The sequence below is a fragment of the Elgaria multicarinata genome, chromosome 15 (assembly GCF_023053635.1).
Source record: "Elgaria multicarinata webbii isolate HBS135686 ecotype San Diego chromosome 15, rElgMul1.1.pri, whole genome shotgun sequence".
Taxonomy (NCBI): Eukaryota; Metazoa; Chordata; class Lepidosauria; order Squamata; family Anguidae; genus Elgaria; species Elgaria multicarinata.
Window position 1 is genome coordinate 15,787,514 of NC_086185.1, and position 20,981 is coordinate 15,808,494.

The 20,981-nt window shown below is 45.2% G+C and overlaps 1 protein-coding gene across 2 annotated transcripts in view; it reads left to right on the forward strand.

Annotated features, from left to right (window-relative positions):
• Positions 1 to 20,981, forward strand: part of PCDH19 (protocadherin 19) — a 155,586-nt gene that overhangs the window by 61,897 nt on the left and 72,708 nt on the right. For both annotated transcript variants that reach the window (XM_063141734.1, XM_063141735.1), the window contains exon 3: positions 20,154 to 20,212. In XM_063141734.1, coding sequence (XP_062997804.1) covers positions 20,154 to 20,212 — 59 coding nt within the window. The remainder of the gene's footprint in view (positions 1 to 20,153; positions 20,213 to 20,981) is intronic.

Below are 20,981 nucleotides of genomic sequence, written 5' to 3' on the forward strand. Positions count from 1 at the left end.
TGGTGCTCCTGCGGGAAACATGCACAGTGTGGCACAGGTATTGATGCCCATGCTGCCTCCTCGCACTCTGGGCCCCTATGAGCCGTCATTTCAACTTCCTTGAAATGCCCCAGAGCACCTGTCATAGTGTGGCTCCATGGCATTGTGGGAAACCTAAATGGCCTTTCTCTACTGTGGGCTGCCATTTTAATGTCCCACAATCCCCCCCCCCCCGAGATGCCACCCTCCGTCAGAGAAGCCCACTGGAGAGGCAGTGTGATGTTGTGGTTAGAGTACAGGATTGTGACTTGGGAGATCCAGCCCAATCAGCCTTGAAGCTCACTGGGTGACTTTGGGCCATTCACTGATCCACAGTCTAACCTACCTTGCAAGGTTGTTGTGAGGATAAAATAGAGAGGAGGAGGACCATGTAAGCTGCATTGCAAGAGGGGAAAAAAGCAGGATATAAATGTAATAACATAAATAAATAATAAATACACAATGTGGGCCCCCCCACCAACCTAGGAGGGCACCCATGGAGGACACTTTGGCCATGTCTACACCAGGCTTTTTTCCTGGGCTCGTCCCTGGGTCCTCCCTGTGCATCCAAATGACACACAGGGGATCCCGGGAGCAGGCAGGGATGACCCCTCCATTTCCCTGGGATAACCTGGTTTTACCCGTGTTCCCAGGACGAACCCAAGGACCACGGGTGGTGTGGTCACCCATCCTGGCTTCTTCCTTCCTCCCCACGAGTAGCGCGGGTCAGCAGAGGGAAGGAGTCAAGGCTGAAAGGAGTCTAGGGACATTGAGGGTGGGGAACAAGGCCAGGCTTTTTTTTTTAAACTCACTTTTTGCTGGGGCGCAATTGCGCTCCCAGCTCCTGTCTTGGCAGGTGTGACGAGCGCGCTGTCTCTCTTCCTTTCTGGAATGTCACACTTCCGTTTGGACTAGGGTAACCATATGAAAAGGAGGACAGGGCTCCTGTATCTTTAACAGTTGTATTGAAAAGGGAATTTCAGCAGGTGTCATTTGTATGCATGTCGCACCTGGTGAAATTTACTCTTCATCACACCAGTTAAAGCTGCAGGTGCCCTGCCCTCTTTTAATCTGGTCACTCTAGTTTAGCTCTTGCAGCTTTAACTATGGTGATGAAGAGGGAATTTCCCCAGGTTCCCCATATATACAAATGACACCTGCTGAAATTCCCTTTTCTATGCAACTATTAAAGATACAGGAGCCCTGTCCTCCTTTTCATATGGTCATCCTAGTTTGGACGCCCAGGGAGGATTGCGGAAGCAGGTAAGTCCGTGGTCCTTCCCCCTCCCTCCCTCCCTCCCTCACTCATAGAATCATAGAATAGCAGAGTTGGAAGGTGCCTACAAGGCCATCTAGTCCAACCCCCTGCTCAATGCAGGAATCCACCCTAAAGCACCCTCTACACCCTTAGCCTTTGTTAGGAGGCTTTTTAAACCTGGAGCTGGGACTGTTCCTTTTATCAGTTTAGGCTAATATACCAACTGCAACCCAATTGGGACAGAGATAGTTCAGCTACAGTTATCCATGCTCTGGTAAGCTCTTATATGGATTATGTTTAGATTATGGTGGTGGATGGAACCAAAGCCAAAAGTGGGTGTGGCCACCCTTCTCTCTCTCTCTCTCTCTCTCTCTCTCTCTCTCTCTCTCTCTGCCACTTCCTCTTCCTGCCCAGTAGGGTGCTGGTGTAGAGATAGTAGCAAGCCTATGTACATTAGTTGCTGGGGAACATGGGTGGGAGGGTGCTGTTGCACTCGTGTCCTGCTTGTGGGTTCCTGGCCGACAGCTGGTTGGCCACTGTGTAAACAGAGTGCTGGACTAGATGGACCTTTGGTCTGATCCAGCAGGGCTCTTCTGATGTTCTTATGACAGATTGATTTTGCTGGAGGTCTGAACTGATCCCTTCTATGGGGCTTTTCAAACTATTATTATTATTATTATTATTATTATTATTATTATTATTTATATAGCACCATCGATGTACATGGTGCGGCACAGACCACACAGTAAATAGCAAGACCCTGCCGCATAGGCTTACAATCTAATAAAGTTGTAGTAAACAATAAGGAGGGAAAGAGAATGCAAACAGGCACGGGGAAGTGTAAACAGGCACCGGGTAGGGTGAAGCTAACAGTATAGAGTCAGAACAAACTCAAAGTTTAAAAGCTATAGGGAAAAGAAAAGTTTTTAGCTGAGTTTTAAAAGCTGTGATTGAGTTGGTAGTTCTCAAGTGTTCTGGAAGAGCGTTCCAGGCATGAGGGGCAGCAGAGGAAAAAGGACGAAGCCGAGTAAGGGAAGTGGAGGTCCTTGGGCAGGCGAGAAGCATGGCATCAGAGGAGCGAAGAGCACGAGCAGGGCAATAGTGTGAGATGAGAGAGGAGAGATAGGAAGGAGCTAGACCGTGAAAAGCTTTGAAGGTCAACAGGAGAAGTTTATATTGGATTCTGTAGTGAATTGGAAGCCAATGAAGAGATTTCAGAAGCGGAGTGACATGGTCAGAGCGGCGGGCCAAGAAGATGATCTTAGCGGCAGAGTGGTGGACAGAGACCAGCAGACTGATGTGAAATGAGGGGAGGCCAGAGAGAAGGAGGTTGCAGTAGTCCAACCGAGAGATAACCAGAACCCAAGGGCTACATGAAATTAAGTCCAAAGCTGCAGGTTGCCCACCTTCTGCTTTAAATGGCAGCTTACACTATGAATGCATGAAGCTGCCTTATATTGAGTTTGACTGTTGGGCTCCCTAGCTGGGGAGGGCTAATTGCATTTCAGAGATGCTCTTGGGGGCCAATTTCCAGTGGTGGGGCCAAATTCAGTATACTGGTAGAAGATATTTTCAGTTGGCCCCTTAGTCTTTTTGATACTGCTTGATTTTATCAGTACAGAATTCCTCCCCTATGTTATTGTTGCTTTAAAACACACACAAGTGCACACACACACTTTCCAATGTGAAAGAGGATCTGTTAGTATTTCCTCCGTATTTCCTAGTCTTGGATACTCGGTTATCTAGCAGGCATCTGGCTCCATCAGACCCTAGAAGAACCTTGGTTGGACGGATAATGATTTTTTTTCTTTGTAACGAACTCATTGTTCTCTCCGGAAAGCAGCAACGGGTTAAAAACAAATAAATAAAGAAATAAAAGAGATTAATATGTCTGAAAACGTCCCTGCTGGATGCTTTTTTCAGAGGGTTTCTGTTGATGTATTTGTGTTTTAGGTTGCTAAGACAACAGCTAAGAGCACTTCAAGAAATTATATATTAGTAAGCTGCATGGGGGCTCAAGGCTTTTTCGTTGATGGAACTGCTGTTAAAATGCCTGTCTGTAGAAATCAAATCCCTAAGTTTCTGTACGTGCGTGTGTATGGGGAGTGTGTGTGTGTGCGTTCGTGTGCACGGTCCAATTTCTGGCATTTCCTTGTAAGAGGGATTTACTTTTTGTGAGTTTCAGTTTCAAAACGAGAGATGCGTTCCAAAAATACCGCGCTCTCATTCAACCTCCCCCACTTTTGGGGGAGTTAATGTTCCTTTTGTTTACAACAGGGCATTGGTCAGGTTTGGGAGTTTCATTTCACCATTGAAATATCACCCTGTCTCTTTTTTTATTGTCCATTTTATTGTGATTTTATTTTAGCCAGTTTTATATTGTTGTTTTCATTGGGATTTTATTTGTTATTTTACCTTTATTATTGTAAAATGCTTAGAGAAATGGATTTTTGAGGCATTTAATAAATGTAATAGGTAAGTAACCTCTAGGGCAGGCGTGGTCCATTTTGCTGAGGTGAAGAAAAAGATATTGGAACCCGGGGTTATCCTATGAAGCTGATTGGTGGGAGATTCAGGACAAATAAAAGGAAGGACTTCTTCACACAGTGCATAGTTAAGTTATGGAACTCACTACCACAAGATGTAGCGATGGCCACCAATTTGGATGGCTTTAAAAGGGGGTTGGATAAATTCTTAGAGGCAAAGGCTATCAAAGGCTACTAGCCCTGATGGTTGTGTGCTACCTCCAGTATCTGAGACAGTAAGCCTGTGTGCACCACTTGCTGGGGAACATGGTTTGGAGGGTGCTGTTGCACCATGTCCTGCTTTGTTGTTCTCTGGTTGTCAGCTGGTCAGCCTCTGTGTGAACAGAGTGCTGGACTAGATGGACTCTTGGTCTGATCCGGCATGGCACACCTAGTGTTCTTATGGCACCCTTTCCCATTCCAAATACAAAAACTAACTGGACTGTTTATTCATCACTAACAATGGAACAGCATCTCTTACTGCTCCTGAAGGCCATAAGTTATCTTAGGGGGCAAAGGGCAGGCTGCTTCCCACTCTGCTCTCTCTTCCAAAACCCTGCTGCCCCCTCCCAATGTCTGCCATCTGGGGCAACTGCTTCAGTCTGCATCATAGTAGGGCCGGCCCTATTAGGGTCATATGTGGTCATTTGTCTAAGTTAGCAATCAGTTCTTCCCTTTGGCAGGAGCAATCCCTCTTCAGCCCTGGTAGCCCACTGGCAGGGAGGAAGAGCAATAATGGGATGGCAGAATGAGAGAAAAATGGTCTGGCCCCACCCACTTTGGGCTTGGGTCCACCCATTGCTGGCTTTGGCTCCGCCCCTCCCACCCCACTGCCACCACCATCACTTTAAATTTGTACACCACTTTTCTGCACAATGTGCCCGAAGTGCCTCATAACACAAGAACGGCAGTATAAAACAAAGCAACAAGAAACAAGAATGCCCATTGAAACCTCAATTGCAAGAATGCGTCATGACAATAACAGCCCAAACAATTCATTTCACTAATACAACCATCACATTTTAAGTGATTTTCAAAATGGGCAATCTCATCCATTCATACACAAGATCAATTTATATTCATCAGCAATGCAAAAGCCGAAAACAGATATACCAAACTGTTCTAATGCACTGAGCCATTAACAAACACACAACCAATAAAGACTAGAGCTGTGCACGGAACCCCTGATCCGCTCTGGATCCCAATCCGCAACTTTTGGATCGGGTCCGCTCCTCTTTCGGCTGATCCGCCTACGGTCCGCTCCGCGGCGGGGCTCCAGTTCCGGATCAGTCTTCCGTGTCCCCCCCCCCCCCGTAGACTTGCATTGAAATGTCAAACGCCTATAACTTTTTAAGTTTTTAAGTTAGAAACATCAAAATGGGCACCATGAGAGCTTCTAAATGTATCCAGATACATGCCCATTTTGAAGGAAATCCGAGCATGCCCTGATTTTTGGGGAATATTTGAAACCCCTCCCCCATTTTCAGAAATGCAGTTATCACCATCATTTTTCCAGATACGGACCTCTACCTGGGCACCATCACAGCTTCCACCTAGATCCTTATTCATGCTTGTTTTGGAGAAAATCCAAGCATGCCCTAATTTTGGGGGGATTTTGAAAGTTTCAACCCTCAACCCTAACCCCATTTAACAAAAGTGCATACATCTCCGTTACTTTTAAAGTTAGAAACATCAAAATGGCCACCATGAGAGCTTCTAAATATATCCAGATACTTGCCCATTTTGGAGGAAATCCAAGCATGCCCTGATTTTGGGGGAATATTTGAAAAAAACACCCCATTTTCATAAATGCAGTTATCTCCGTCATTTTTCCAGATACAGACATCTAACTGAGCATCATCACAGCTTCCACCTAGATCCTTATTCGTGCTTATTTTGGAGGAAATCTGAGCATGCCCTGATTTTGGGGGGATTTTGAAAGTTTCAACCCTCAACCCTAACCCCATTTAGAAAAGTGCATACATCTCCGTCACTTTTAAAGTTAGAAACATCAAAATGGCCACCATGAGAGCTTCTAAATGTATCCAGATACACGCCCATTTTGGAGGAAATCCGAGCATGTCTTGATTTTTGGGGAATTTTTAACTTAAATCAGAATCTTCCTCTCAGGTAACCATGTCAAAAATGAACACAGGGAACTTCCAGATAAACTGGGTGAGTGTACAGACCTTGTGTTGCCACGCTTGGGTCACAATACTTCTAAAAACTTAATTTCTTTCATGCCATGCACTCATTTCAAAGTGCGATTACATGTTGGTTTTTCAAGATGCACCCCCCCACCACCACCACACACCTCCGTCACAGTTCACACACTCCAGGGTATGCCAAGCCAAGAACTGTAATATAACAATAAAAATACTAATAATCACAACAACAAGAAGAATTAGAACAAAAACTTAGTCTGTCTTTATTACCAATAAAGGGAAAGTGGACGTGCCCGTGGGACAGGGGGGACTGTACCACCAGTCATTTGGTTGGTCTTGTCTAGGTACCTGCCTTTGAGAAGCCACATCAACTCATGCAACTCATTGGCTTCTCTTTCCACTGTTACCCTTTGGAGGGTTCTGATGACCCTCAAGGGCAGTGGGCACTGGGCACGTCCACATGCCGTACAGCACATCATCCACTTGCACCACATCTATTCAGTTGTTCACCAAGGTTACAGTGGGCACCTTGCAGTGCTGTGTTGCCTATCTGTTATTTTGCTTTGTATATTATAAGGTTGTGTGTGTGAGTTTGCTGGGGCTACTGCTTCACCAATGCACTCAAAAAGTGACAAAAGTCCTACAAAAGTCAAAGAAAGAGAAGTTACTAAGTATCCCGTTTTGCTTACTCTCCCCCCTCCAACATTGGGATTGGAGGATGCTTCACATAGGCTGATCACTTATCATGACTGGGAGATGAACCTGTCAATCACTGTTAAAAAAAATAGGTTTCCCCCCCTCCCGCTTTACCCATTCTAAAAAATTAATAGCAAGCAAACTGCACAACGAAAAATTCTGAAAATCGACACAAGTGGCTCCCAATCATCACTCTCTAAGCACAGTAAGTTTCAGAGATGTAGCTTTAAAAACAAAGAAGTTATAGGTGTTCTTTCGCCCAATGCAATCCTGTGCGAAAAAAGTTCCAAAATGCCAGGCGGAGCCTTGCAACTAAGTGGATTGCTCCCCAAAGGGGTGACTCGCTTCACGACGGTTCGCTTCACGCCCAACTTGATCCATCTCTGTCTTTGGCGGAGGCTAATCAGGCCAATCCGATGTCGCTTCTACGAAGCGAAGCAAAGCAGAGCACAGCCCTAATAAAGACTCCCTCCCACCAAAAATGCAGGAAATGGCAGACAGATTTCTCACAACTTGTGGCCACTCACCTGCAGGTTGTATGCTGACCTGCCAAGGACATGAAGTGCACGGTCCATGAAGAGCATGGTCAGATTACGCCCAAAGAAATGTGGCCTATGACATCCAAAAGGTTGCTCATTAGGTCACTGGATTTCAACTAGTGGGTTAGGATGCACAAATCGCTTGCAGAGTGAGCTACACAGCTGCTATAACAAGAAAAACACACACCAAAAGATGGGACTTGGAAGTAGGGGAGGATTCCAAATGAGAGCATATCTGTGCTTTGCACTTACGCTGCGTCAGTGGGTGAAGACATGCCCTGCTCCATCTGGGAGTTCATTATCTGTTCTAGGCCAATTTTCCCCAAGCTGTTGCTTTCCAGGGCAGTATCTACACTACTTCTTTAAAAAGGTTTATAACAGTAGTGACAACTGTAGGGGCTCAGGACACACGCCAGATACAGTTTTCAAACTGGTTTCAAAGTGTCATATCCTGGTTGGTGTAGATCTGGCCCAGATATGTTGGATTGCAATACCCACAACTGGCATGCTGTCTGGAAGTTACAGTCCTACACATCTGGAGGGGGCACGATGTTGGGGTAGGATGTTTAAACCGTGGTTATGCAGCCACCATGGTTAGGAATGGTTCACCTGACACACTTAAGTCATGGCTCATGTGACACACTAAGCCATAAGGGTGACCATATGAAAAGGAGGACAGGGCTCCTGTACCTTTAACAGTTGTATTGAAAAGGGAATTTCAGCAGGTGTCATTTGTATATATGGGGAACCTGGTGAAATTTCCTCTTCATCACAACACTTAAAGCTGCAGGTGCCCTGCCCTCTTTTAAATCTGGTCACTCTAGAATAGCTCCTGTAGCTTTAACTGTTGTGATGAAGAGGGAATTTCACCAGGTTCTCCATATATACAAATAACACCTGCTGAAATTCCCTTTTCTGTGCAACTGTTAAAGATACAGGAGCGCTGTCCTCCTTTTCATATGGTCACCCTAGCCATAACCTTTAGCACAAAACGCTTAATCGCCATGGCTCAGTGTGTCACCTGAACAGGGTCATAGTCTTTTGGGTTGGGCAGAAATGGCCCATGGATTCCTGTGCCCGAAGACGATCCGAACACTTTCTATGCACAATTGGATCCAAAAGTTATGGGCGGATTTAACGATGGGATAAACTCAGTCAACAGGCCCAGGTTAAATACAGCCAGCGGGGGAAAGAAAAGACAGCGTTAATGAAGGCATGTTGGCCTCTGATTAAATATGTAGAATCGACACACAATCATTGCATATAAGGCTTCACACTGATAACAGATTGCGCGTGCATTGATATTCGGTTTCTTTTGTTGTTGTTTCAATAACCGTTTACAGATTTGATAGGTCATAATTATAAGTTTGGAATGAGTGAGGGGGAAAGGGTTAGCCTTACCCCCCCTCCCCCTTTATGCGGCTACCACGGTACATTTCGATCACCTGCGTTGGCGATTGTTCTGTAATTTTGTGATTATATCTTTTTAATAAAGGATTTCAACGAACTTGCATCCCCCACCTCCCATGAAGTATTTGAGAGCCGTCAAAAGTCCTTCCGAGTAGTCCCTACTGAAGTGTTGAATACCATTTGCTCTCAATTAAGAACATATTTCCTTATATTGTTCTTTCCTGCATATTCCTCACCTCCGGCCCCCCAAATGTGTGGCTTTTATTTATAGCCCTGGCTGGGCACCTCGCATTTTCTGCCGTCTAGCAGGAACAATCCCCATCTGCTCATCCTTCAACTCCAGGCATACCCAGAGAGCAGCTCCGGACCTCTTCCTTATTGTTTCCATCCCCAGCGGGATAGATAGGCCCTATGCATGCGTGGACATGCGCAGGCATGCCGAGCTGGCGCTGAAGGCAATTTTGCGCAGGTGGGAGCAGAATGACTCGGGCATTAGCAGCTGGCATGAGAAGGTGCGTATCCTGCCTGTTCCATTGGAGCCAGTTCTTCGTCTGACAGTGCAAGTGCATTTCGTGAGCTCCCATAAGAGAAGAGAGAGCATTAAAGCCCTCGGTGCAATTCTTCCTTGCCTCTGTAGCTCCTCTCCTCTCACAGCTTTACATATATATATATATATATATATATATATATATATATATATATATATATGCGCCATCTGCTTTTCAAATCCTCCTTTCGGAACTATTTTGTGGATAAAAATGCCACGGGAGATTTTTCAGAACTGGGGAAAGGATGGGTAGTCCGGAGGGACAACAAGATGCATTGATTATTAGCGGAAATGTCAACCTTATTCTCAGCTCTCTGCTGAAAGGTAGCTTCTCTCCTGCCTCTTGCCTTTGGACATGTGGGTGCAAAACACAGAACAAAGTCTGGATCAATTTACGCAAGCTTTGAGCACATGGCATCTTTTGATCCCAGATTGCTTCCAAGTGATCAAATGCTTTTCCATAGAGTGAAAACATTCCCTGCACACAGACAAGTAGCATTTCAGGGAGAAGGATTGAGCTGACATACTAGTTTTCTACGTGCAGGATGTATTTCTTTCTTTCTTTCTCTCTCTCTCTCTCTCTCTCTCTCTCTCTCTCTCATACGGAGGAGCATTTGGGCATGCGAGTCCCCAAATAAAGTCTGGAGTGTTACAGCCAACATGTTGCTTTACCACTTCATCAGGAGCGAGGCCTCAAACACAGGGGTGAAGATATGGCTGTCCAGGGCTTTGCTTTCCTAAGGATGGGATGGGCAGAAACTGTGACTTGCAGTAGATTGGCAAATGTTTCTGACTCCCAATTGACTTAACAAGGGCAACAAACGATTTCTACTTGAAATCAGGCTGCTGAAATGAAGTTCATCGTTAAGCTCTGGGATTCTCTGCCTCAAGATGTCGTGATGGACACCAGTTTGGATGGCTTTAAAAGGGGGTTAGATAAATTCCTGGAGGAGGTGCTTATCAATGGCTACTAGTCCTGATGGTGATGTGCTACCTCCAGTAGCAGTGGTAGTAAGCCTATGTACACCAGTTGCTGGGGAACATGGGTGGGAGGGTGCTGTTGCACTTGCATCCTCCTTGTGGATCTCTGGTCAGCAGCAGGTTGGCCACTATGTGAACAGAATGCTGGAATAAATGGACTCTTGGCCTGAGGGCTCTTCTGATGTTCTTAGGGGGAAACCAAGAGTGGCCCTTGTGAGTGAAAGAACTGTAAACTCATTTCTGACACTGAGCGGTATGGAAGGGGTGCAGTTCCACTCCCCCCACCCAATTCTAGAAGGTTGAAATGCCTCTCCTAAGGCTTAGTTACTGGCAGTAAGGGGCCTCAAACTACAAGATGTGGTGGGTTTTGGCCACGCCCCTTTTGCCTTTGGCCCCGCCTACCGCTGGAATGCAGCCCCCCCGAGAATTCTGAAATGGAATTTGGTCCTCAGGCTGAAAGAGGTTGAACACCTCTGCCTTCTGCTGGAGTCCATCATCACCTGTTGTAGCAGCGCGATCCATCAGTTGACAATGCTTAACCCTTCACCCTCCCACCCTTTCCCCCTCCTGCAACAATTCCTTGGCCTCTTTCCCCCATCTGGCTGGCAACCATGTCTGCAACCATGGAGGACAAACAGCTGAAGAAGGGGTGTCGGGACGGAAATGCGGCAGGTGCGAGGAGGGTTAAGCACCCCCTCCCGCCTGCTGCGTCTTCCAGCAAATGCCCATTCACCTGTGGGCAGCAGATCCGGGTTCAGAACTCTGTGCTTGACAGGAAACATGTCATTCCTCTCTCGCCCCACCCCTCATGTCGGCACAGACAAAGCGCCACCGTCGGCTTGGCTTGGCTCCTGACAACCCGGTGCCAGAAATCGAAGGCTGTGTAATTTTTACACACACACACACACACACACACACACACACACACACAGGGCGTGCATGAGTTTCCCGCTGAGACCCCGGGCGCTTTGATATTCAAAATCATCTTGCAAGAACGAGGAGGATGGAATAGCGGGGACCGAGTGTTTTGTGCACTAAATCTCCAGCCCGGCTGTACAGCAGTAATTACAAAGCGAAAGCAATAACCAAACCGTGCTGTCGGTGAGCTCGACTCTCCCCCACCACTAGCTTTCTCCAGATAACGTGTTTCTCCCTGGGAGGCTCCTGTTTTTCTTAAATTAGATATTGCGTTTGTATTTTTTTGAAAAAGGTCACCGTTAGCCGGCTTGGTTTTAAGCTTTATTATCCTGGAACCGAAGCGTAGCCGTTGCCGGCACGCCCTCTGCAATTCCAATCTCGCACGTCCTGCCGCTGTGATTATGCTGGCGGGAGACGCGGCCCTCTTCCCTTGTTTATTGCGCCATTAAAGATGCATATGTTTTATATTTTTAGGAGTGGGGGGGGGCTTTGTTTATAATTGCTAGAGAGAAAGATTGAAAGGTGGCTCTTGCAGGAAACGGGAGCTCTGAGGGCGGTGGCTGTTGGTGGGCGAACAACATCTGCACAGCCCAGTGGTGCGACGAACCTGGGATGTGTGATGGTTTGAACATGTCGCACTGATCCTGCACTGCTTGAGCTGGCTGCAGGTGTATTCCGAGTCCAAGCCAAGGTGCTGTTCTTGACCTATAAAGCCTTATGTGGCTTGAGATCTCGATAGCCAAGGGAGAGCCCCTCCTGAACTTACCCGTACACTATGATCTTCATTTGAGTTCTTTCTCCAAGAGCGTCCACTGAGAGAGGTTCGGAGAGTGGCAGCAAGGGAGAGGGTCTTCTTGGTGGTGGCCAGGGCTGGCCCTCAAATGAAGCAGGGTGAAGCCCCTGACTCAGGTGGCAGATCGCCTGATCTCTTCGAGTCAGGTATTTGGGACTGGCCACCTCTCCGAAGAGCTGGACTGGCTGCTTCCTCCCCTGATGCGGCTGTTGATAGAGCTCGGCTGCCCTGCAGAGCAGGAAGCAGCGGTGGCAATAGAGTAGGCAGGCAAGGGTTAGAGAGGAGGTAGACAGATGATGTGGGCTGGGGGAAAGAGAGGCAGACCCAGGAGAGACAAAGAAGGGGGCTATGTCAGTGGCATCTGGCAGCATCTAAGGCAGTGGGAGAATTTGTGCTGGTGCTGCTGGTGTCCTCGCAATTACAGAATGTTCTCCCTAGTGAAATCCACCTCACACCTGCATTGTCGTCTTTCTGATACCTGATTAATTCAGACTTTCCCCTGCTTCCAGGCATTTGACAGCCTATAGTAAGATTTGTAATGGGTCTTGGGATTTTTATTGTTGATTGTGTAAAAGTGTTTTGTATTTTTGTTCATAAATGGTTTTATATTACGGTATCAGATTGCATTTTTAGGTTTTTAATCTCTGTAAACCTCTCAGAGAGCTTTGGCTATTGGGTAGCACAGAAATGTAGTAATTATGTGTATGTGTATATGATTGAAAGAATTTATTTATTTATTTATTTATTTATTACATTTTTATACCGCCCAATAGCCGAAGCTCTATTGTATGAACTGAGTCTCGGACGAGGAGACCCTCTGCATTCCTGCCCTGCCCAGATTGGGTGTCACATGGACATTCATATGAATTACGATGGGGAGCTCATTTCACTGCTTGAGTTCCACTGTGCTTGGTCTGCAGTACAGAATTTTGTGAGAACTGTTCCTTATTTTGTCCTTTTGTAGAATCAAGATTCTAGTCCTCAAGGCTGCAAAGATAGGCTTAGAAGTGAGTGGGTAATGCCTGGTGAAATCTCAGGGATTCAGAAAGTAAGCGTGTGGAGTGGGTAGGTGAAATCTAAACAGAATGCCCAATGGTCAGAGGCAGAACTTCAGTTCTATGCCATAGGTGTGCACAAAGGGTGTGCCAGGTGTGCCTTAATGTCTCAAGGGATGAGTGCTGAATTGAGGGGGGGGCATTGAGTAGGGATCCAGGGATGGATCCAGGCACAGTGGGAATGACCCTCAGGCTGCCCTCAGGACGCTCCGCCTCCACGCCAAAGAACTGCTTCTGGTAGCAGGAATGAAAAGGCCAGTGTCACCACAAAGCCCCACCATCCCCATCTGCAATGGCCCTCCCATGGTCAGGCAAGCCGAGCACAGAGCAGGGCATCAGTGTCTACAATGTTTAATAAATAAATAAATGAATACAAATGCTGTCCTTTATGACTGAGTATTCAATAAACGTTCATCTTTTTTTAAAAAAAAAAATCCCTGGGTGCACACCCTAATGAAATGTGCTGTGCACGCCTATGTTCTACGCATAGCTTCCCCCCACCTCTGATGAATAAGTCCTTCAGTGAACCTTCCCCCCTGCTATCCACACTTTCCCTTCGGTCAGCTGAACTGTTTGTCCACACGATGTGGCCGGTGTCTTCATCCTGAGCAATCTAAATGTTTTTGAACATTCCGTAGCATCGCAGCAACTTAACCAGTGGCTGTGAAGCAAAGCTCATAGATCAGCTGCAGGCCATTTTTAGCTTATTATATATAGGATAAAGGGACATGGCTGTCTTTGTACCTGGATTTGAGTGGTAGGGCTTGGTAGGATTTCTCTCTTTATTATTTTTTTGGGAAGATATCTTATTACTAATAGAACTACAGATTGTGAGTCAGAGCAGCTGTCAAACCTCCTTAGCCAACACACACTGTTACCTTGCTGGGTATTCCTTAGTGCTTTGTCCGGTGCTATTTTGAACAAGCCAGACAATGCACAATGCCTGTTGCTTCCCCTTGGGAGCCATTTCCACAGCCTAACAGACTGTGACACTAAAGCTGTTGTCTTTCCTTTTGTTCTGCATTTCTTACCTGTTCTTACCAGAAGCCGAAACAATGGGGTTTTGAAAGGTGGGAGGGAAATACACGTTATACAGTGAATGACGGTGTGAATGGAGCAGACCTGAAAACAGGACTCTGTGTGTAACATCCGCATCTGGCGTTACTTTTGAAGAGTGAAAGGGAATTCAAGATACAGGAAGTGGGGTTGCGTTAGGGTGACTGTATGGAAAGGAGGACAGGGCTCCTGTATCTTTAACAGTTGCATAGAAAAATGAATTTCAGCAGGTGTCATTTGTATATATGGAGAACTTGGTGAAATTCCCTCTTTATCACAACAATTAAAGCTGCAGGATCTATACTAGGGTGACCAGATTTAAAAGAGGGCAGGGCACCTGCAGCTGTAACTGTTGTGATGGAGGGAACCTCACCAGGTGCTGCATGTATCTATAACAGTTGCATAGAAAAGGGAATTTCAGCAGGTGTTATTTGTATGCATGCTGCACCTGGAGAAATTCCCTCTTCATCACAACAGTTAAAGTGCGGGAGCTATACTACAGTGACCAGATTTAAAAGAAGGCAGGGCACCTGCAGCTTTAACTGTTGTGATGAAGAGGAAACTTCACCAGGTTGTAGCTTCACAATTGATGAACTTGAATTTAGCCCTCAGATAAAAAGCCATGTTTTAACTTGGCTCCAAAACAGAGCCAGTGTCGATGCCAGTCAGGCCTCCCATGGGAGGGTATTCCACAACTGGGGTGCCACAAGAGAGAAAGGCTTCTCCCATGTCCCACCATAGCATTTGTCTGGTGTTGGTGGGATGCAGAGAAGGGCTCCATCAGATCCCAAATCTCAGGCAAGCATAGATAGGGAGAGGTAGGGTGACCATATGAAAAGGAGGACAGGGCTCCTGTATCTTTAACAGTTGCATAGAAAAGGGAATTTCAGCAGGTGTCATTTGTATATATGGAGAACCTAGTGAAATTCCCTCTTCACTGCAACAGTTAAAGCTGCAGGAGCTACACTACAGTGACCAGATTTAAAAGAGGGCAGGGTACCTGCAGCTTTAACTGTTGTGATGAAGAGGGAATTTCACCAGGTCCTCCATATATACAAATGACACCTGCTGAAATTCCCTTTTCAATACAACTGTTAAAGATACAGGAGCCCTGTTCTCCTTTTCCTATGGTCACCCTAGACTGCGTGTCCTTCCTGTATTAGGGGAGAGGGAAATTGCATTTGGACTCCAGAAGCGGGTGGTGGGTGGGGTTATTTTTTTGGGGGGTGGGGAGGCAATGCAATAAAAAAAACCATTGGAAACAACAGCAATAGCGAACAGTTTTAAACAGCAGTTTGGAACGAGGCGACAGGTGCTGGCAAAGTAACATCCAACACTGAAAGCATGACGCCCCAAGAGTCCGCCTCAAACTAATGTCAATTAGTTGTGCTTTTGTCTTTGCCCTGAATGAGTCCATGCCATTGCAGGCTGCTTTTCTCCATAAAGGTGATGTTCCTAAAGACAGCCGAGTGTATTATGTTTCTGATCTAGATTATGCATGCTTTCTGGTCAGGGGAAAAAAATCAGTCATTTCATTTTGCCAGAGATGAAGGATAGCTGTATGTATTATAAAACTGGCAACCTGCGTTTTCCTCTCCAAATGGAGATGTTCAATGCTGCTAACAAAGGTATGCAACAGCAACACTTCAGTAACCCAATAATTAAAAATGCAGGGGGCGGTATCCACAGTTACAGGCTTGGAGTAGTCTCATTGAAACGAATGAGTCATGGCTAAGGGTCCCATTGATTCCAGTGGGGCTTCTCCAAATATGACCAAGTCTGGAAACAGCACATGAAGACAAGGTGTTCCAATCCTTCCAGCTCCGGCTGTGAGCTTTCAGGTTCTTTCCAGGGTCGCCAACAGAAACAAAGTAGTCAGACTCACAGGTTTGCTTACAAGGAGACTATATTTATTGGCATATTTTTCAGCACGTCAGGTGTATCCTAATAAAGGTGGACCAGACTGCGAAGGCTTCCTGCACAGAAGACCCTTCGACCAGTCTGGATCCCCACTCCTGGGCACAAGAACAATTATAGCATAACTGGGCATGGCTGCCAAGTTAAGCAGGTGATGGATTGCCTAGGTATTAATAACAAAGCAGTTCTTCTCATCATAAGAATCCATAGCATACGTCTACATTGTTGTGATAAACAAGGCATTACTTGGGATTTCTTTGGCACACATAAGTGCATCTCCTTCACTCAGGTGCACTTACAAATTGGATGGATGGGCTGCTATGACATGGCCCCTCGATAGGGCAACACTGGAAGGTCAGCTCGTTTGAGCCTCCAGATATTGTACCAGGCTACATAGATAAGATACCTGATGTTCTCATGAGATCACTGTAATTGTGCTCTTGACCCATCTTTCCCATAACACAAAGGAATGTTACTGACTGGTACAGAAGGAAATAACAGTTTGCTAGCTTAGAAGCAGAAGCAGCTATTCATCCAGAATCCTTTGCTGGCAGCCATGGTTTGCAAGCCTCCAGGCCATACACAAGGGTGGGCAGAAGTAGATTTCCAGATATTTTGGCCTTCAACTCCCAAAACCCCTGCCAGCATGGCCAGTGGTCAGGAATGCTGGAAATTGAAGTCCAAAACATCTGGAGGTGTACTTTCTGCTCTTGGTGACTTAAATGTAGGATCCGGACTTAATTGTAATTAGACCTATTGAAAAAAATGGGACTTAAGTCCCTAATATAAGTCTCATTGATTGATTTTAACAGGTCATCTCTTAGTATGACGGGATTTGGATCCAAGCCTGGGTTGGCAACTTGCTGTCGTTCTCTTAAATGCATTTTTACCTCATTTTCATTTCAAACCTTTCTTTCCGTACCCCCCAACAGCCACGTGGAGCTCAGTGGGGAGAGTGTTCCACAATTTGGTGGGCTACCATCGCAAAGGTCCTCTTCTTTGCTGCCATCCTCCGAGCCTCCTTTGGAAGAGGCACTTGGTGGATGGTCCAGTTCTGTTTTTACTTCTGATAACATGTTCTGTCCTTGGTCTCCCAGAAACAGGTTGACACCATCTTCTCTTTGTAACAACAATGTTTTTATTCAGCCGTTTCAGACTTTCTATACTATGATTTGTGATGCTCTTTCTTGCCTCCTCTGGTAGCCTTAGGGAATGCATCTTTGACTATTTCTGTATATTATTATTATTATTATTATTATTATTATTATTATTATTATTATTTCTTAACCAACTCTCCCTTTGGATCAAGGCGGGGAGCAACATTAGTACAACAATACAATATAAATCAAATACATACTATTAATTAAAAGAGCATATAAAACCAATACAATATCAAAAAAACAATCAAAGCATCTTAAAATTCTTGGTTTAAAATTCATCTGGGTAGGCCAGCCAGAAGAGTCTAGTCTTTATACCTGTCTTAAACTTGGAGAAAGAGTCAAGTTGATGAATCTCCTCTGGCAGGCCATTCCACAGTCTGGGGGTGACAGAAGAAAAGGTCCTCTGGGTAACAGTTGTCAGTCTAGTTTTGGCTGACTGAAGTAACTTCTCCCCAGAGGACCTGAGTGTATGGGGCGGATTGTATGGGAGAATGCGATCCCGCAGGTAACCTGGATCCAAACCATCTAGGGCTTTAAAGGTACTGGCCAACACTTTGTACTTCGCCCGGAAACTAATTGGCAGCCAGTGGAGTGATTTTAACGTTGGGGTACTATGCTCACTCCCAGATATATCACTGAACGTTGGGGCAGTTCAGTCTCCTTGCCTTTCACAGCTTTAAGGAAAACCACGAAGGAGAGGTATAGCTTTTCTCCATCCCTGCACGAATCCCAAGAAAACGCCTTAGGTGATACAGTCCTGCTAGTAAGCTATTAAAAGCACAAAACTTCTGCCCATAAATAGAAAAGATGGCGGCCCTCTTGAAATGTTCCATTCTTGCTAAAGGGCACTCAACTGCACTTGAACTTTTCCACTATCCTGCGGCCTTCACGTTTCATGCACTGTTTTCCTTGTTTGCTTTTGTGTTAGTAAGAAAGGCCAAGCTTACCTCCACGTGCACCAGTGTTCAATAAATACAGTGTTTTTAAAAAGCAAAGCGAAAACCAGGAACAGCGCTACCAAGCTCTTGTTTCAATCCCTCCGGCCCCAACTTGGGATTTACCTTGCTTGCTATTTACATATCTATGCGGTAAATATTTTAGCACGCTAATTACATGCTAATAAGAAAACACCTTTTGAACTTTCAGTCAAATCAACGCACGCAAACTGGGTCCATCGGGGAATTAAAAAGCAATTAGTTTTTGTAACAGAGTGTGGTCACATTGTTTCTTGGTTTTGTGGTCACCAGCCAGGCGTTTTCTGCCAAATGTTTATTGAATGTTTATTGAATGATCAGCAGGGCCTTGGAAGCACAGAGCCACAGAGAAAGAGAGGGACACACACAAAAAGACACCGACACTCTCTCACACACATTTAGACAGACAGACTCAGACAGGTTGGTTCAATTTCTGTTTTTTAATCTCAGTTAAAAGCTTTTCTCTTTCCCGAAGATTTTGGAATTGTAGATTTTATTCATGGTTTGGTTCAGGGCTGGATTGAGTCAGGCTGTGGCCCTTAGCCATATGAAGATTCGTGTTGGGGTGGTGGTTAGGACAATGTTCAACACCCTGAGCTCCTTGGAGGAGGGATAGGCTAAAGAAATACAAATTCATACATATTTGGATGCACCTTCTAGGTTGACGCTGGATTTGCCAGCTCCTCAGTGCTCAGATTAGCAGGGAAATGCAGGGGTGGGTGACTTGTGGCCCTGCAGATGTTTGGACCCACAACTCTCATCCTCCCTCCCCATTGGCTGTGCTGGCTGGGGCTGATAGACACAGTAGTCCAAAACTGTCACAAAACGACAAGGGGGACAGGCCTCCCCTCCCGATTGTTCAAGTAGTGTGGCACCGTGTATTCATCTATAGCATCCAGGTGTTTCCTTCTGCTTGGGGCAGTGCTACATGTACCCTCCGCAATTTGGCATCAACATCCTGAGAAGCTCAGCTTTCGTTTAAAAGCAACAATCAAGGTTCTAGCCCTTATGGCTCATGAGAGAAGCTTGATCAAAGCGGGTGGAGAGTTGTGTCAGGAAATCTCAGACGCCAGAGAGGTCTGAGCAGGTGATGCAGGAGCTGGGAAGTCATTGTTCTATGTAGTGGTTTGCTCTTCTCTGTGGTTAGCAATTGGCTGGAATCTGTTGCAGGCTCTCACTCTTTTGGTGAAAAATATGGATGCTTTTAGCATGAAGTATATTACTACTATTATTAGGTTGTTCCCTGCTCGGGGAAGACCCAGTGATGGACTCTCATGATACTAGAGTTGTGTGAGAAATATACAATGGAATCATGTGAGTTCAGATTTCTATCAATCTGACCTGCAGATTCTGCCAGGGACCTGCTTTTCTCAAATTGCAAGGATTCCATGGACTTGCAGACCAGAATTTTGTGCAAATTTAGTTGTCGAAAAATATGTAAAATAATAGCAAACAAATGCAGAAATGCCAGAAATGCATAGGGTAAAGCATGAAATGTGCATTTTGGGAGAATTTGTTCATATTTTTTTGGGGGGGGATTTGCAGATTTTCATATGTGTGAATTTGCGCAAATTTGGGAAATTGGGAAAAAATCCAATTCTGCATATGAGTGGATAATGCAATTAAAGGAATAGGAAGTCCATGAAATGCAGACGGAATGTATTTTACAACATTCCAGATTCACCCTACTGGTTTGTTTGTTTTTTGTGCTTTTTTGATGACCTGTGGAAGGGTTTTATTTCGGCCAAGAAGAAGGGGAGAAGATTCCGCTAGGTGAAAATAGGTTCAACACCTTGGACAGCTCCTTTAGATTTCTGGCTGGTTCTGACTGAAACCCAGAGTAGATTTACATCCCCACTAAAATTGAAGCCGCTGACCTCCAGTGCCTAGTATATATGGGATTCATTCCCGTGAGAAAGTTGTGCAGGTTGACTTACTCTGTGCCATGACAACTTGGGACTTTTTAGCCCTTGCAATCAGCTAAAGAAAGCTTCTCTTTGCAATGTTGGGTATGTGTGTGTACGTGCACCACAGTTCTGTCCCTGAAGTGTAGCTGTGACTGTGCTTTGTCCCGGCATGGCTGGCTGTTCCAAATAGCCAATGGGTCATGTGTGTAACCATCTCTATTTTCCTCCTTTCAGACTGAAAACTACTCGTTTGATTCCAACTATGTGAACAGCAGAGCTCACTTAATAAAAAGGTACGTGAGAGTTGCTTCATTTTAAAACAAATTTCTATTGTTTAACTTTCTCCATCCTCCTATTATATTCTGCCTTGTTGTTGTATGTGGAATCTCTCTGTTCGATTTGGAGAGAGGAGAACACACACACACGCACAACCAAACAGCATTTGCATCCCATTAAAATCCCACTGCTTTTTAGTTTTTAGGGGAATTATTTCTTTTTTAATTTTTTCCCTCTGAACTGTGCCTCATTCATACGGGGAAGCAGCCTAGAGTTAGGACGAACCCTGTTACCCTGACAACTTAAAAATGCATAGAGTTTATTCTGTTTCATTGCACAAGAATAAAAATGATAGACGTGGATGGAGAACAGAGCTCCCTGCTATGTTAGGAGGGGAGGGGGAAGGAACTTATACAAGATAGGTAGCTGGCCTGGATGTTTTCTCCCCCCTGATTTTTTTTTTTAAAGTTTGAATGGAAAGGCAAAATAACATTTGTATTACAATTCACTCCAATGCACCATCCTGTCTCCTCCGCCCTCATTATTAAAATAGATCTGTCTGTGGCCCGAATTCATTCATGCATAAACTAGGAAATGAATTTGGTCCCCAGAGAACGTGTTGATAATAATTACTAACATTTCAGTAACACTTTGCTGTGGACAAAAAAAAAAAAGTGTTCTAATTTTTGCTGCTTTTCTTCTCGCTTTTACCCTGAGGCACATGGCACGTATACAAGATTATTATTATTATTTATTATTATTTATTTATATAGCACCATCAATGTA